This window comes from Nerophis lumbriciformis, linkage group LG11 (genome assembly GCF_033978685.3).
Source record: "Nerophis lumbriciformis linkage group LG11, RoL_Nlum_v2.1, whole genome shotgun sequence".
NCBI lineage: Eukaryota > Metazoa > Chordata > Actinopteri > Syngnathiformes > Syngnathidae > Nerophis > Nerophis lumbriciformis.
Genome location: NC_084558.2, coordinates 17,479,127 through 17,498,036, shown reverse-complemented (window position 1 = coordinate 17,498,036; position 18,910 = coordinate 17,479,127). Strand labels below are relative to the sequence as shown.

The 18,910-nt window shown below is 40.0% G+C and overlaps 1 protein-coding gene across 2 annotated transcripts in view; it reads right to left on the bottom strand.

Annotated features, from left to right (window-relative positions):
* Nucleotides 1–18,910, bottom strand: part of radil2b (Ras association and DIL domains 2b) — a 90,020-nt gene that overhangs the window by 18,752 nt on the left and 52,358 nt on the right. For both annotated transcript variants that reach the window (XM_061967182.1, XM_061967183.1), the window contains one exon: nucleotides 7,890–8,157. In XM_061967182.1, the coding sequence (XP_061823166.1) occupies nucleotides 7,890–8,157 (268 nt within the window). The remainder of the gene's footprint in view (nucleotides 1–7,889; nucleotides 8,158–18,910) is intronic.

The window sequence follows — 18,910 nt, the reverse complement described above, 5'->3', positions numbered from 1 at the left end:
GGAAATAAAAGAAAAAAATAACAGTGATGTGTTTCGATATCCCTCCAATTGAGACAAACTATACATTTTCCATATGTATAGCCAAAATCACAAGTAAATGTGTAAGCAATGGCTATTATCTGTTTAAATTTGGATTATATCTACAACCGCTTATGTTTACGTGAGTCAGCCAGTCCAAAATGTATCATCTCCAATGGCTTCCAATGTCTGTACATAGAAACTGACACCAGTGGCAGCTGCTGGTCTTTCAAGTAGGGGAAGCTATTTTTCAGCTCCTCTCTAAATACAGGTACAGTCTCCAATGACAGATATATAAGGATGCTAGATTTTATTATGGTCATTTTTGCATGTGACCAAAAGTTGACACGCATTCTAGCGCACTAGTCAATGACCACTTATAATTATTATTAATAATTTGACATTTCAGGGGAAGCCCAGCTTCCCTTACTGTCTTAGAGCAATTGCTACTGAATTACACATTTGCACATTACAAACGGAAATGCATCGCAAGCAAGTAAAGCCGGGCCAAGCTGAGTAAATATTATGCAGTGGAAAAGGAGCATTTTATGTACATACATGTGTAAAACATGCACATTGAACTGACTTTGGTTGGGTTTGTTTAAAAGGAATATGTAAAAACACCCATGGTACACAGGTATTAATTACGTTTATTTTAAAAGGACATTTATGAAAGCACAGGTCCAGGCAGGGGTTGTTTACATATGGTTTGGCCTTTTGGTGCCCCCTCAATCAGCATTTACACACGGTAAACAAAATAGTGTTGTTTTTATAATTATCATGCATTTCTAAAACAACAGGCCTAATTTACATGCTAAACAAATTAAAAATAAATATTAAAAAAACAATATAAACACTTTGACCACACGATCAAAAATCCTGTAAATAAGTAGATAATAGGACACAAAAATCAACATCCAACAATTTCGATAATCACATTTTCCACCAACTAACTATACATTCAATGCAATTACACTATGCAATAACTATATACAAAAACTAAATACTATACAAAAGTTGTATTAATGTATGTCCTGCCAGAACTTTTCCCTTTTGATGCGAAACCAATATTGGAGCTTTGAGTGTTGAGTTTTGGTCGATACAGATATTGATCTGATCTGATATAAGCACTAATCATACATACTTTTATTGTTTTGTGGCGTGGAATGGCTTGATCATGTGAAATTACTCAACTAGAGAACAATGCTAGGTATAACAAACACTAACCTACTTATCATTAAAATGTGTGGAATGGACTTATGCTGTCTTTAAGTTGAAGTTGAGTGGTATTTGCATTTTGGCAAAACCTGGTGGCCACAATAATTTATTAGGTTAAGCTCATGACGCAGTAAGTTGAATGATGTAAACACGTTTGTTACTGAATACTTTCTAATACGCTTCTGCCTTGGAGACTTTGTACGTGTAAGTAATATGCAACTAGGATTATTTGACACTTGATATTGCAATATTGTTTGATAAAGGACACTTAATACAAATGTCTAGCTTGTATGCTATGGTGTGCTTAGTTGTTGTGTAGCTGCTAGTGCCTGCCAATGGCCTACCATGTTTACCTTTTGTAAATTATTGTACTTCAGTAAAATAGAAGAAAAGGCCACCCTTGTGTGCTTATTTGAGGACATTTTTGGACAGAGACAGGGACTTTGGATGAAAACCGATGTTTTTTTTGCTGATATCAGACCAATCAATATCACATAATAAAAATCACTACATGCAAAACTATTTATAACATAGGTATGTTACAATGCTGGTGGTTTTTTTTATTACCGCATCCACTTCATTGAGAAATTATGCCACCTTGATCCTCCTACTTAACCTCACCTCTCGTGCTGAATATCACGTTTTTCCTCGTCTTTTTTCCCCCCCACGTGCTCCGGTCAGTTTAGTTTGTTTTGGCGTGTTTACATAGTTTTATGGAGTCAGATCACATCCACCTTACAGAGAGCGAGCAGGTATCGATCAGCGGGGGGACAAGGGGGTGCAGTGGAGGGGGACTGTTTTGCTAATAAAATTTTTTGTAGTAATATAAACTAGACCTTGCATTCCATTTTAGGGGTTAGCTATTTTTGGTACAATTATTATACTCAAGATGACTTATTTCCCCCCCTATTGTGTCACCACCATAGGTTGTGCGTCTTTACCATTCATATATGCCACATATTAGGACACTGAACACAACGACTGCCTTTCTAAAAACGCAAAGCTCAAAAACAGGGCCTCAAAAGGGAAGTTTTTGAAATGGTCACCATTATTATTTAGAAAAGCAGACATGCGTACGACACAGTACTAAACAACAATGGCAGACCACAAGGCAGTTGTTTGTACTGGTCAAGACAATGAGTTTGTTTACAGTTGTAGATTTACTGCACCGCTATTGCGTTGTCGTGTCAAAGAAGGTTTCTAGTACAATGAAACTTTGATTTATCAACCCTTCAACTTTTCCATTTACAAACCACAGAGTGGATAAAAATATGCTGTGTTGTACGAACTTGGTCTCAGTGTAGAAACGCTTCATCCACCCATTGTTTGCCTTGCAGCGTAGCCATTTTCTGCCCGGCAGTAAATCCATTGTGGGCGGACTGATCGATCTTCAACTTCGACTTCTGTGCTAATTGCTTTTTTTGTGTGCTTTTAAGTGTGTTTTAGACTTTTTCAAACATTTTCTAGTTTTGCTAGCTCAAAATGGGTCCACAGAAAAAAGAAAGTTTCACCTGCGGCCTGGGCGTTTCTGTCGATGCGGGTTTCCGGTTAGTGTTTCTTTAACCAATCACGTATGGTTTTGCAAGCCATACCACATAAGATGTCATTTCTCTTTCCATGTTTGCAATTTTACGTTGTAGTATGTTGTCTGGAGAAAACATTTGATAAGAAATTATGTCGGTAAGTACCTATTGTTTATTTTTTTGTGTTTTTATAATTATCATATTTCCCTTTTCTCTCTCACTCACCCAAACCAACTCTTTACTTAGACTAAAGTGCTTTAGATGGCTTAGTTAGTTTAACCTATATTCCACGTAATCCGTACAGACTGAAGATCTTATTTTAAAACTCTGGACAAATGTTTAAAGGGGAACATCATCACAATTTCAGAAGGGTTAAAACCATTAAAAATCAGTTCCCAGTGGCTTATTTTTTTTTTTCGAAGTTTTTTTCAAAATTTTACCCATCACGCAATATCCCTAAAAAAAGCTTCAAAGTGCCTGATTTTAACCATCGTTAAAATCCAGCGTCCATTTTCCTGTGACGTCACATAATGATGCCAACACAAACAAACATGGCGCATAGAACAGCAAGCTATAGCGACATTAGCTCGGATTCAGACTCGGATTTCAGCGGTTTAAGCGATTCAACAGATTACGCATGTATTGAAACGGATGGTTGTAGTGTGGAGGCAGGTAGCGAAAACGAAATTGAAGAAGAAACTGAAGCTATTGAGCCATATCGGTTTGAACCGTATGCAAGCGAAACCGACGAAAACGACACGACAGCCAGCGACATGGGAGAAAGCGAGGACGAATTCGGCGATCGCCTTCTAACCAATGATTGGTATGTGTTTGTTTGGCATTAAAGGAAACTAACTGTCAGGCTTGTCCCTGACAGTTTGACTGTGTTTTAGTTTTTTCTCTGAGTTTGTCTTAGTTTTCTGTCCAGCACTTTTATTTTGTCTTTATTTCCTACTTGTCTCCCTGAGTGCTGTGTCCCCTCAGCTGTGGCTGATTGGCACCTGGCCACACCTGGTGTCAATCAGCCAGCTGCTATTTATACCTGCCCTACCCTCCAGTCACTGCTGGATCATTGTCATCACTACCTGATTGTCATTGCCGATGTCATTGTAGTGTCTACCTGTCCTTGTCGCTGTCGTCATAGCGGTAAGCTGTTCCTTATAGCTATTTACGGTTGGTTTCTCCTAGCTTCTTGTTTTCCTGTTAGCCAGATCCTGTTAGCCGTTTGCTATTTCCAGTTTTTCTGTTTTCTGGTTCCTGTTTCCATTTTGCCTGTTCCTAGTTTGTGTTTTTACTTTATTTCGAACATTAAATCATGTTTTCCCGTATAACGCCTTCCGCCTTCTCTGCATCTTGGGGTTCGCGTCCTACAAACTCTGACATAATGATCCAGCCAAATTCGAACCTCGCAGACATGTCCATGGCGGAGAGGATGAACAAGGCTTTGGAATTAATGGATAAATTAAAGAAAAGTTCGGCCTCATTCCAAGCCCTCTCCCACCCACCCCTGTCGTCTGTGGGCCTATCTGGTGATGTCTGGGATCCGTCCCTTGAGGGGGGGGCTATGAGTGGCTGTGCAGCTAGGGAGGCACAGCTACTTCTCGCCCCAGTGGGTCTGCAAAAGACAACGCCATCATCTCAGGTGGGTCTGCAACAAACGCCACCATCATTTCCGGTGGGCCGGCAGACGCCACCATCATCTCCGGTGGGTCTGCAACCTACGGCGCCACCATGCACTCCGGTGGGCCGGCAGACGCCACCATGCAGTCCGGTGGGCCGGCAGACGCCACCATGCAGTCCGGTGGGCCGGCAGACGCCACCATGCAGTCCGGTGGGCCGGCAGACGTCACCATGCAGTCCGGTGGGCCGGCAGACGCCACCATGCAGTCCGGTGGGCCGGCAGACGCCACCATGCACTCCGGTGGGTCTACAACCAACGGCACCACCATCCTGTCCGGTGGGCCAGCAGCAGACGGCGCCACCATCCTCCTCTCCGGTGGGTCTACAACCAACGGCACCACCATCCTGTCCGGTGGGCCAGCAGCAGACGGCGCCACCATCCTCCTCTCCGGTGGGCCAGCAGCAGACGGCGCCACCATCCTCCTCTCCGGTGGGCCAGCAGCAGAGGGCGCCACCATCCTCTTCTCCGGTGGGCCAGCAGCAGAGGGCGCCACCTTCCTCTTCTCCGGTGGGCCAGCAGCAGAGGGCGCCACCATCCTCTTCTCCGGTGGGCCAGCAGCAGAGGGCGCCACCATCCTCTTCTCCGGTGGGCCAGCAGCAGAGGGCGCCACCATCCTCTTCTCCGGTGGGCCAGCAGCAGAGGGCGCCACCATCCTCCTCTCCGGTGAGCCAACAGACGCCGCCACCATGCACTCCGGTGGGCCAGCAGAGGGCGCCACCGCCATCCTCCCCGGTGGGCCAGCAGAGGGCGCCACCGCCATCCTCCCCGGTGGGCCAGCAGAGGGCGCCACCGCCATCCTCCCCGGTGGGCCAGCAGAGGGCGCCACCGCCATCTTCTCCGGTGGGCCAGCAGAGGGCGCCACCATCTTCTCCGGTGGGCCAGCAGAGGGCGCCACCATCTTCTCCGGTGGGTTCTCCCACACCGGCGGACGAGCCGCCTCGCCAATTGCGGCGGCGTTCAACTCGCCGTCGCCACCTAACTCTTCCCCGCTGGTTGCGGGGACACTTAGCCTGGTGGCCCACCTCCTTGTCCTCCCTCCACCCTCCCGTGACTTTGGACTTTTTTGGGGTGGGGGGGTGGGGGTTCTAGAACGTCTGGTATCCGTTATAGGAAGGGGGGCTACTGTCAGGCTTGTCCCTGACAGTTTGACTGTGTTTTAGTTTTTCCTCTGAGTTTGTCTTAGTTTTCTGTCCAGCACTTTTATTTTGTCTTTATTTCCTACTTGTCTCCCTGAGTGCTGTGTCCCCTCAGCTGTGGCTGATTGGCACCTGGCCACACCTGGTGTCAATCAGCCAGCTGCTATTTATACCTGCCCTACCCTCCAGTCACTGCTGGATCATTGTCATCACTACCTGATTGTCATTGCCGATGTCATTGTAGTGTCTACCTGTCCTTGTCGCTGTCGTCATAGCGGTAAGCTGTTCCTTATAGCTATTTACGGTTGGTTTCTCCTAGCTTCTTGTTTTCCTGTTAGCCAGATCCTGTTAGCCGTTTGCTATTTCCAGTTTTTCTGTTTTCTGGTTCCTGTTTCCATTTTGCCTGTTCCTAGTTTGTGTTTTTACTTTATTTCGAACATTAAATCATGTTTTCCCGTATAACGCCTTCCGCCTTCTCTGCATCTTGGGGTTCGCGTCCTACAAACTCTGACACTAACAACTATGAACTAGGTTTACAGCATATAAAATACATTTGGCAACAACATGCACTTTGAGAGTGCAGACAGCCCAATTAATATATTCTGTGGACATACCCTCATGTCAGCAGGCCAGGGAAGCTAGGGTCGATATTCTTCTCTTGATCATCTTCGGTGGCATAAGGGACGATGTGAGCCAAGACATCCAGGGGGTTTAGCTCGCTCGTCTGCGGGAACAAACTGCCGCCATTGCTTGCCGTGCTACCGAGGTCCTTTGTCCCTGAATTGCTCACACACTCCGGCAGATTCAATGGGGGTCTGGCGGAAGATTTCTTTGACTTTATCGTTGGAAATGCATCTGCTTTGAGTGTCGCAGGATATCCACACATTCTTGCCATCTCTGTCGTAGCATAGCTTTCGTCGGTAACGTGTGCGGAACAAACGTCCAATTTCTTGCCACTTTCGCATCTTTGGGCCACTGGTGCAACTTGAATCCGTCCCTGTTCGTGTTGTTACACCCTCCGACAACACACCGACGAGGCATGATGTCTCCAAGGTACGGAAAACAGTCGAAAAAACGGAAAATAACAGAGCTGATTTGACTCGGTGTTTGAGAAAATGGCGGATTGCTTCCCGATGTGACGTCACAACGTGACGACATCGCTCCGAGAGCGAATACTAGAAAGGCGTTTAATTCGCCAAAATTCACTCATTTAGAGTTCGGAAATCGGTTAAAAAAATATATGGTCTTTTTTCTGCAACATCAAGGTATATATTGACGCTTACATAGGTCTGGTGATAATGTTCCCCTTTAAGAAAGGGCCTTGCAGTCTGCTTCAGTGACAATCTACAATATAAATAGTCATGAAAATAAAGAAAATGCATTGAACGAGAAGGTGTGTCCAAAAATGTTGGCCTATACTGTATATATATACGTGTATATATATACACACACACATACATATATACAGCGTAGGTTTGATTTCTGTAAAACAGTGCTCAATACGTGTAGTATAAGAAAGAGACAGACTACAACTCTCCTGGTTTCCCTGTTCGTGAGGGGATTTTATAGAATCCCCGGAAAAGCAGGGAAACCTGCAAAACAGGCTTGTAGGGATGATATAGTCTCTTGTGTTTTTTCTGACCTAACGTATATTCTGCTCTACCCCGGTATTGAGCACTGTATAACGTATAAACCACAGAAACCTTGACTATATATATATATATATATATATATATATATATATATATATATACATATATATAATGTGTATTTCCCCCCTTCTTTTTTCTTTTTCGTCTTTCTATCCCCTACTGCGCCAGTATGGCTGCGCCAAACACTAAATAAATCCAACATTTTATAAAGTCAAATAAAAATAAGGCAATAAGAGAAGTATTCCACTCTTATTTTTTGTAAAGTAAATATGACATGCACATCTACATCAACAATATGACTTGCCTGAGCAGCTGGACAGGACAGGTTTAAATTGCTTTTTTTTATATATAATTTTTTTTTAACTTGGTATGTCCCACGGACTGGATTGTGGACGCTGGCAGGTCAAATCCGCCGTAGTTTGGGGACCCCTTGGTACAGCGCTTTATTTTGTGTTCATAGTATACAAACTAACTAAAATGTGGACTTTTGTCAAGGCTGGAACCCATTACCGGTACTCATATTTACTTTGTTTCATATGGAGAAATTTGCTTCAATATACAAACTTTACTATTTACTAACCCTGTTCAAGAACCAATTAAGTCTGTAAATCGAGGTTCACTGTATATTTAATTGCCTAAGTATGTGAGGGTGCTGATTCACCTCTTTCCATGAGTACGTTGAAGAGTGATGCATTGATGAAGTAGAAAAGGAATCCAATGAGCTGTGTGGAAATCTCAGGGTGGAGCTGACAGTCTGATAGGAGCCTCTGAGTCTCCGTCAGGACCGCCACAACCTGCTGGATCTCATCAGGGACCTTCAGCCTGCTTCCACCAAGGACCGAAACATCCTCGCCGGTCCCTTGGGGAGGATCAGGACCCTCCATGAATGGATTGCAATCAAGAAGGACCGGCAGGATGGGGTAGAAGATCTAGTAGGACAGAGTAGACAAGTAAGCCAACTGCACATGCATGTTACTGTATGTGACTCATTCCAACGATAAACAATGTGGGGTCGTAAAAGTTAACTTTGTGCGACTTCTTTTCTTCTTTTAACACTGCCACATTATTGATAGAAGACAGAGAAAACCAGAGGAATCAGCAAAAAATGAGGGGCTTTTCTTTCCTCACAACTGAAAGATCCTTGCTTCTCCACAGAGTAAGGCCGGACAATGACAGCTCTGTTTGGGCTAATTGTACGCAGACATCCCCATACCCTAGCAATCTCACTCTTACGCCCACCATGCTTTCAAGGCCAGTACTGGCACTCAATCCACATTCCCCCAAAAAAGCTGAATATGCCTCATGTTGGCTTGGCCTAGTGCTGCAACAAGATTGCTGAGTGAAGAGTTCTGAAGGAATCCATCCTAAGCAGATCATTTTACATTCACTGTAAAGCTCAGGGCAGAGTGCAAGTAGACAGCCAGTGCTACCATCACATGTGAAACAATGAAAATAGGAAAAAAACAGTAATCTTGCAATCTTTCTGGTTGGAAAATGTCGGCCAGTGGAGCCAAACTGCAAGAATTCAATCAGTAAACCAAGCTTGATTCTGGATTTACCACATGTATACGTGGCCTGTATTGTCTCACGGACAAAACTGCATTCATCATCATAGGCAAATAAACATAGTCTTCCCACAAGTCTGAATTAAATCCGTGTGTATCAACATTTTTTTCCCCAGCTTGTCATTAATGGCGCCTGTTGTTTTTCTTGCTGCAGCATTAATAACCACCAAATGGGATTGTTGTGTATTGAAATACAGAGGGGGTAGAGTAGCCAACAATTGTACTCAAGTCAGAGTACAGTGACTTTAGAGTAATATAACTCATGGTAATAGGAAAAAGTAGTCGTCAAAATATTTACTTCAGTATGTAAGTATTCAGTGAAAAAAAGGAAAAAAGTACTGATAACTGGTGAGTAACTTCTGATAAGGGATATGCCGATTGATTAGTATCGGACGATTTTTGTTAAAAAGTATGTAATCGGCCATTTCCGATTTATATCTTAATTCTAAATTCTAAAAAATATAACAATAACACCACTGACTAGCTTATGTTATCATTAGATGTTTAACAGAAAACATTTATTTAACCATTGTCTATATTTTTCACAATCACAAAGTTTAAATTTTTTTTTACCGGCCCAAATAAAATGATTTGACGGCGGTGACTCACCCAGTCTCGTCACCACGTAAGCTCAGGGAGCGTGTGCACACATACAAAATTAGTCCAAAAGAAGCAACCAACAATTTGCAGTCATGTTGTTGTTATGAATTATGATACATTCAAAACAAATTGCTCTTATTAGCTAACAACACCTAAAGCGAGAGCGTGTGCATGTGTTATGCGTAACAGGGCGGGATATACTGTGTAAAATGAAAGTGGAAAGTTGGTGCCCTCTAGGCATCTGTGTAGATGTTACAAACAACCTCTTTAAGTAACATTATCAAGTAGCATTATCACTGGAGGACGAGGCCAAATGTCTTACACCGCGAGCGCAAGCCACAACCAGGCAGTTATTAAAATGAAATTAACAAGTATGTTAATAAGAGTTAGACAGAGGATAATATAACTGTTGGTGTGTCAGCATTGTCACAGTCAGTACACCACACGTAAGAGGAGGGCGGTAGATCCAAAACTTGTTGGTGTTGATACCAGAGGTAATATCTATATCCATCCATCCATCCATTTTCTACCGCTTGTCCCTTTCGGGGTCACGGGGGTGCTGGAGCCTATCTCCGCTGCATTCGGGCGGAAGGCGGGGTACACCCTGGACAAGTCGCCACCTCATGATCGATACAATAGTGATTAAATTAATATTTTTATTTTCTCAAAAAAATAAGTTTTTGTTGTTTTTGTTAATGTTAACACACTCGGAATGATTTCCTAAACACTGGAGGACTTTGAGAGCAAAACTCGGAGGAACTAAAAAAGTAGTAGATAGTAGTGTTTGCTTTTGTTTAGCTGACTTTGCTTTCTCAAAAAAAAAAATGTTTGTTAAAGGAACTTGTTAAACATTGTGTTGATATTGTAAAGTGTAGCACTCATCATAGATAAATTGAAATATTTACAGTTAATACACGTGATCGGTATAAGTATTGCTATCGGTATCGGCAGCATAAAACCCTTATCCAAACATCCCTACTTCTGATTCATTTCATAGCTATTTCTTATTGGTACTTGTGCTACAACTGTAGTTAAAGCACGTGTGTGTGTGTGAGCGTGCGTGTTCTTGTATTTCTACCCTGCTTGAGACATGAACAACGAAAAGTACCTTCCATATGAGGACCGGTGAACAAGATAGGACCGAAATCCTGGTCCTAATACGGAAAACCATTGCATCTAATAGAGAATGTCTCATTTGCACCCCTGGTGGTGAAATCTATCAAAATTAGGGTGGTCCCAAAAAGGAGGGATTTTTCAAATTGACTGTGTCGGTTTTAAAGGTGCTCCCCCTCTGGTCAACATATGAAATAACAAGTGTGTGTAAGAAATTGAAATGCGCCCCCCATTGGCCAAAATTAATTAAAATAAATAAATAAATGTGTATATAGGGACATACTGTAATAACTAAGTAAATAATGAAGATTAAAAACCAATTACAAACAAAAAATAAAATAAATAAAAAAAAACAACCAAAAGCAGTCTTTTTCTCGACGTTTTTAATTATAAAATTGGAAACAATTTCTCATATTCTTTCTGTTTCTGTAATATTACAATATTTTCTCGTAAAATTATTACTTGTTAATGCAAAATAGTGACATTTGTCATACAAATTTCTGACTTTTATCATAATATTGTCAATTTTTTGTTGTTCTTGTAAAATAGTGACATTTTTTGAGTAAAATTATGACATTTGTCATAAATTTGCCAAGTAAAATTCTGATTATTATTATAATATTGCCAACATTTTAAAGTGTTCTTATAAATTGTGACTTGTCAAGTAAAATAATGACTGCCAAAATTGCCAAAATTTTGAGCTTTTCTTGTAAAATTGCGACTGTTATTGAGTAAAATTCCAACTTTTATCATAATATTGCACAAATGTTCAGTTTTTTTTGTAAAATGTTGACTTGCTTTGAGTACAATTACGACTTTTATTATAATACTGTCTGTTTTTCCTGTGAAATTGTGACGTTTGGTTGTGAAATTCCAACCAATTTTTCACAACAAGCTTTTTTATATTTGCATAGTATGTACTGTATATATTATTAATGTTGTACATACAAAAGCTTTATACATCTAGAAAAGTGGTCCTAAAGAGGTAGGCATTTTTCAGAGGTAACAAATACAATAATGTTTGTGTGTGTGTGTATTTATGTTCTTAATTTCTACACTTCTTGAGACATCAACAAGGAAAAGTAGCTTCCATATGAGGACCGGTGAACAAGTTAGAACCGAAATCATGGTCCCAATACGAAAAACCATTGCATCTAATAGAGCAGTGGTTCTCAAATGGGGGTACGCGTACCCCTGGGGGTCCTTGAAAGTGTGCCAAGGGGTACGTGAGATTTTTTTTAAATATTCTAAAAATAGCAACAATTCAGAAATCCTTTATAAATACAGTATATTTATTGAATAATACTTCAACAAAATATGAATGTAAGTTCATACACTGAACATCAAATCAAGTAGGCTATTCCATTCATTACCATAAACCCAGAGTTTCCCCCATGCCATGATGGTTTGACCCTCAATAAAATGTCTGTCAAAAAGAACTGTGAAAAGAAATGCAACAATGCAATATTCAGTGTTGACAGCTAGATTTTTTGTGGACATGTTCCATAAATATTGATGTTAAAGATTTCTTTTTTTGTGAAGAAATGTTTAGAATTAAATTCATGAATCCAGATGGATCTCTATTACAATGCCCAAAGAGGGCACTTTAAGTTGATGATTACTTCTATGTGTAGAAATCTTTATTTATAATTGAATCACTTGTTTATTTTTCAACAAGTTTTTAGTTATTTGTATATCTTTTTTTCCAAATAGTTCAAGAAAGACCACTACAAATGAGCAATATAATAAATCAGACACGGATGACATAGTGCTGTATTTTACTTCTTTATCTCTTTTTTTTCAACCAAAAATGCTTTGTTCTGATTAGGGGGTACTTGAATTAAAAAAAAAATCACAGGGGGTACATCACTGAAAAAAGGTTGAGAACCACTAATGTCTCATTTGCACCCATGGTGGTGAAATCTATCAAAATTAGGGTGGTCCCACAAAGGAGGGATTTTTCAAATTGACTGTGTGTCGGTTTTAAAAGTGCTCCCTCTGGCCAACATATGAAATAACAAGTATGTGTAAAAAATTGAAATGTGCCCCCTTTGCCCAAAATTAATAAAGACAATTTTTGTTTTAAATAGAGACATAACTTGAAGTAAATAATAAAGATTAAAAAACAATTACAAACAAATTCAACAACCAAATAAAACAACTAAAATCTTACCTTTTTTATATTTGTATAGTATGTATATATTATACATTTTGTAAATACAAATCTTTATATATCTAGAAAAGGTGGTCCTAAAGAGGTAGGAATTTTTCGGAGGTCTCAAGAATGTAACAAATACAAGAATGTGTGTGTGTGTGTGTGTGTGTGTGTGTGTGTGTGTGATAGAGAGCGAGAGCGACCCTACTACAGTATGTGTTGCACAATATGCACGTTTTACAGTCACCTATGATGTTTTAAGGAATTATTGTAGGCTGGAAAGTGAACATTTCCACTGACACAACAGACAGTAATACAAGCATTCGTTTTGCTAGTTTGTGAGTAAACACTGAAGAGTTGTGTTGCCTCGTCTGATGTCATGTCACTATTTACAGGGTGTGGTTTTACTGCGGTCATGTGACTGCCAGGCCCCGTTTGATTGGTGCAAAAGAGTCAAAGCTCACTAGTGCTTAGCTTGGATTGGTGAAACAGAGTCATGTGACAGTGCCCGCTGGAAGGAAGTCTCTCCGATTGGAATAAAACCCAATGTAACAAATTAAAAGTAGCATTTCTTCCTCACAAAAATACTTAACTAAAAATAAATAATATGTTGCATTAAAACTACTTGGACATGTACAATTCATCCAAAAAGTTACTTAAGTAAATGTAATGTGTTACTACCCCCATCTGATAAAATGTAACAAAATAATTCCAGGAAAAAGTTCACTTTTATGTTTTGTGTGCAAGGTAAGTGGCACAAATAAATAAACAATGAATTGTATATTCCTCCCTATTTAATATGCTCCTGTGTTACAAGTGAAAATATTTTAGACCAAGTAGATGGTAAATTTAAATAATTTTCTCCATGGTCAGAGTGGATCTACACATTGCAATTAATCATGAAGTGTCATTCAGAGGCCTTTTCGTGACATGGACATTACTCACTAATTCTTCTGTGTCAATCAAGGATAGAAGACGAACACATTCTGCCGTGAAGTGACAGGTATGATGGATGACGTATCTGGCACAGCCCATTGTGTGTGTGTGTGTGTGTGTGTGTGTGTGTGTGTGTGTGTGTGTGTGTGTATGTGTTGTTGTATTTCTACCCTTATTGAGACATCAACAAGGAAAAGTACCTTCCATATGAGGATTGGTGAACAAGTTAGGACCGGAATCATGGTCCCAATACGGAAAACCATTGCATAGAGAATGGCTTATTTGCACCCCTTGTGGTGAAATCTATCAAAATTAGGGTGGTCCCAAAAAGGAAATATATTTCAAATTGACCGTGTCGGTTTTAAAAGTGCTCCCCCTCTGGTCAACGTGTGAAATAACAAGTGTGTGTAAACAAATTGAAGTGGTCCCCCTCTGGCCAACATATGTAATAAGTGTGTGTAAGAAATTGAATAAATATGTATATATAAATATGTACGTATATAGAGACACACTGTAATAACTTGGAGTACATAATGAAGATTAAAAACCAATTACAAACAAAAAATTTAAAAAAATAAAAGCTTACCTTTTTTATATTTGCATAGTATGTATATATTATTAATGTTGTAAATACAAATCTTTATATATCTAGAAAGGTTGGTCCTAAAGAGGTAGGCATTTTTCAGAGGTCTCAAGTAGGTAACAAATACAAGAATTTGTGTGTGTGTGCACGGTAAAGTACAATGTGTAAGTGCTTCCTGCAGGCTGAGCTCAAGGGAAACGAAATAAACGTAAGCCCTTTCATCCCCTTTTCCTTCAGCCTCAATATAATAAGAAAATCCAAGGAACATTTAAAACAGTAGCAGCACATAATCACCTGATCCTATACAGGAGCATGCCAGAGGTTTGTCTGACAATCCAAGTTTAAAACATAAACCCACAGTATGCACACCACTGCAATACTATACGGCCGCAAGGCCGCCTTAATGCACAGGCTTACCTGGGCTGAAGCTCAGGAACCCCACCCAATCAGGGGCTTCCAATTTTGAAGGCGGAATGCAATGATTGGTGTTCATAGCTGTCAATCACAAACAGCTTAGCTTTGTCTAAGCTTCTGTACTCTATCGGCTGCCTTGTTTTTTCCTACTACTCCGAGCAGGGCGTAAACCCACGTCACCTGTGTGAGAGACTAGCGTAATACCGCTGAGCTAAAAACACAGGCAGAGCCCCGATCGTCAGCACTTTACTTGAACTTGGCTTATATTACACTAGCACAGACATGCATGTGCCCATTACTCAGAGGAACTATTAACTATTAACTAGTTAATCTATTAATCTATTAACTAGATCCACTTGACGTCCATTGCACCGGTCACCCAGAGGGGGGGTTTCCTCATTGTATGCCATTGGGTTGAGTTTTTTCTTGCCCTGATATGGGATCTGAGCCGAGGATGTCGTTGTGACTTGTGCAGCCCTTTGAGACAGTCGTGATTTAGGGCTATACAAATAAACGTTGATTGATTGATTGATTGAGATGTATTATTCATGAACAAAAATTGTTTTAAAAATTGGTGATATTTTTGCATCGTTGCTGTTCTCTTGAGTAAAATCATGATTTTTTTTTTTCAAATTGTGTTTTCGGGTGTGGTTGGTGGTGGGGGAGTGGGGTGTTGAGCCCCCTTAACCCTCCTTAAGTTGAGGCAGCTCTGTACGGCAGGGGTGTCAAACTTGTTTTCTTTGAGGGCCACATCACAGTTGAGGCTGACCTTTGTGGGCCATTATAGTAACAGTTTATATAAGTCAAATATATATATATGTACATACATACATACACAGTATATACTGTGCGCATTACATCCTAAAAAAAACCTAAAATGTCACATAACTGCATACGTCAGCAGCCAAAAGAGGAGCCTTGTAGAATGTAAACATTATTAATATTAAGAATCAAACGTAATACATTTAGAATATATAATAATAATATGCAATATATTAACAATATACAATAGCATATTTATAGATGTATAAATAAAACATTTATAATCAAATCGTAGCCCCTGATTCGTAATTGTAATTGAATCGTGAGCTGCCCGAAGATTCTCACCTCTACAGCGGACCAATACGTTTTTGCTTTTTTTCGTCACATATATCAATAGGAAGGTCCTGGGTTCGATTCCCTGACTCGGGGTCTTTCTGCGTAGGTTCTCTCTGGGTATATATATATATATATATATATATATATATATATATACCCACAGAGAACCTGAGCAAGACACTTCACCCTTGCTCCTGATGGGTGCTGGTTAGCGCCTTGCATGGCAGCTCCCTCCATCAGTGTGTGAATGTGTGTGTGAATGGGTAAATGTGGAAGTAGTGTCAAAGCGCTTTGAGTACCTTGAAGGTAGAAAAGCGCTATACAAGTACAACCCATTTATCATTTATTTAACCTACGCAGAAAGACCCCGAGTCAGGGAATCAAACCCAGGACCTTCCTGTGTGTGTATATATATATATATATATATATATATATATATATATATATATATATATATATATATATATATACATATACATACATACATATATGTATATATATATATGTATATATATACACATATATACACACACACACACATACATACACACACACACACACACACACACACACATATATATATATATATATATATATATATATATATATATATATATATATATATATATACAGTCAAGAAAATAAGTATTTGAACACCCTGCTATTTTGCAAGTTCTCCCACTTAGAAATCATGGAGGGGTCTGAAATGTTCATGGTAGGTGCATGTCCACTGTATGAGAGATAACCTAAAAAGAAAAATCCAGAAATCACAATCTATGATTTTTTAACAATTTATTTGTGTGATACAGGTGAAAATAAGTATTTGAACACCAACATTAATATGTGGTAGAGTAGCCTTTGTTTGCAATTACAGAGTTCAAACGTTTCCTGTAGTTCTTCACCAGGTTTGCACAGACTACAGGAGGAATTTTGGCCCACTCCTCCACACAGATCTTCTCTAGATCAGTCAGGTTTCTGGGCTGTCGCTGAGTAACACAGACTTTCAGCTCCCTCCAAAGATTTTCAATTGGATTTAGGTCTGGAGACTGGCTAGGCCACTCCAGGACCTTGATATGGTTCTTACAAAGCCACTTCTTGGTTTTCCTGGCTGTGTGCTTTGGGTCATTGTCATGTTGGAAGATCCAGCCATGACTCATCTTCAATGACCTGACTGAGGGAAGAAGGTTTTTGACCAAAATCTCACAATACATGGCTGCAGTCATTCTCTCCTTAATACAGTACAGTCGTCCTGTCCCATGAGCAGAAAAACACCCCCAAAGCATGATGCTACCACCCCCATGCTTCACAGTAGGTATGGTGTTCTTGGGATGCTACGCATCATTCTTCTTCCTCCAAACACGCACAGTGGAATTATGACCAAAAAGGTCAATTTTGGTCTCATCTGTCCACAAAACTTTCTCCCATGACTCCTCTGGATCATCCAAATGGTCATTGGCAAACTTAAGACGGGCCTTAACATGTGCTGGTTTAAGCAGGGGAACCTTCCGTGCCATGCATGATTTCAAACCATGACGTCTTAGTGTATTAGTGACCATGGAAACAGTGGTCCCAGCTCTTTTTAGGTCATTGACCAAGTCCTGCCGTGTAGTCCTGGACTGATTCCTCACCTTTATTAGCATCATTGAGACCCCACGAGGCGATATCTTGCATGGGGCTCCACTCCGATTGAGATTGACCGTCATGTTTAGCTTCTTCCATTTTCTAATGATTGCTCCAACAGTGGACCTTTTTTCATCAAGCTGCTTGGAAATTTCTCCGTAGCCCTTTCCATCCTTGTGGAGTTGTACAATTTTGTCTCTGGTGTCTTTGGACAGCTCTTTGCTCTTAGCCATGCTGAATGTTTGGGTCTTACTGATTGTATGGGGTGGACAGGTGTATTTATGCAGCTAACGACCTCACACAGGTGCATCTGATTCAGGATAATACAGTGGAGTGGAGGAGGACTTTTAAAGGCGGACTAACAGGTCTTTGAGGGTCAGAATTCTAGCTGATAGACAGGTGTTCAAATACTTATTTTCAGCTGTATCACACGAATAAATTGTTAAAAAATCATAGATTGTGATTTCTGGATTTTTCTTTTTAGGTTATCTCTCATACAGTGGACATGCACCTACCGTGTAAATTTCAGACCCCTCCATGATTTCTAAGTGGGAGAACTTGCAAAATAGCAGGGTGTTCAAATACCTATTTTCTTGACTGTATATATATATATATATATATATATATATATATATATACACACACACTTATATGTGTATATACAATGCAACGATAGACAATCAGAATGCTACACTGTACAGTAGTTCTTTTTGCCAGTCAACACTATTATATACTGATATTTCATGCCATACTTTTCTACAATAAAACTGGGGGTGCGATACTAGCGATGCTATGTGACATGCTAACCTTACCATGTTAAGCAATCCAGTCCTTTTAACACAAGGTACAAGCTTATGTCGAACTATAAAATACTGCTACGCTATGCTTGGGCTTTGACATACAGAAATGTAAAATTACAGATGTAGTGTGGTCAGGGATATGTCTAGGATATCATGCAGGATAAATTACAATATCAGGTAAACTCAGAGAAAGAAAGGATGTGAAGGACAGGCACTTTGATAATAAATTGGTTCTCATACACTGGGAAGATAATGTTTGTTCTAAGCTTGAAAGACAGCAGCTATTATGCCCACTTTAGAGATACCGTGTCATTTCACTGACTTGCTCCCTGCAAGGAAAGCAGCCAAATCCATTTGGCTTCTAATAGGCATGAAATTTGAGACTTTGACATTTGCTGCTGATGAGCTATTATGCCAGCAATGTAATCATATCATACTTATTATTACCTACTTTTGTTTCTTTACCATGTTTGTGGAATGGAGCATTGAGGTCGGTGGTGGCAGAAAGTTTATAAAGTATTTGGAAAATTGTGTCCAATTTAGATATGGACAGATTATACCTATTGATAGTAATATTAATATTATTAGTAATAGTAATAAATGCAATGAAATAAGATTTAATTTAGAATCCTATATTATATTATATTACGGTAATATATATCTTCTTTGACAAAATAATCCATGCCACCTTACAGGTGTGGCATATCATGATGCTGATTATTGCACATTGCACAGGTGTACCTTTGGCTTCCCGCAATAAAACTCTGTGAAATGTGCAGTTTTATCACACAGCACAAT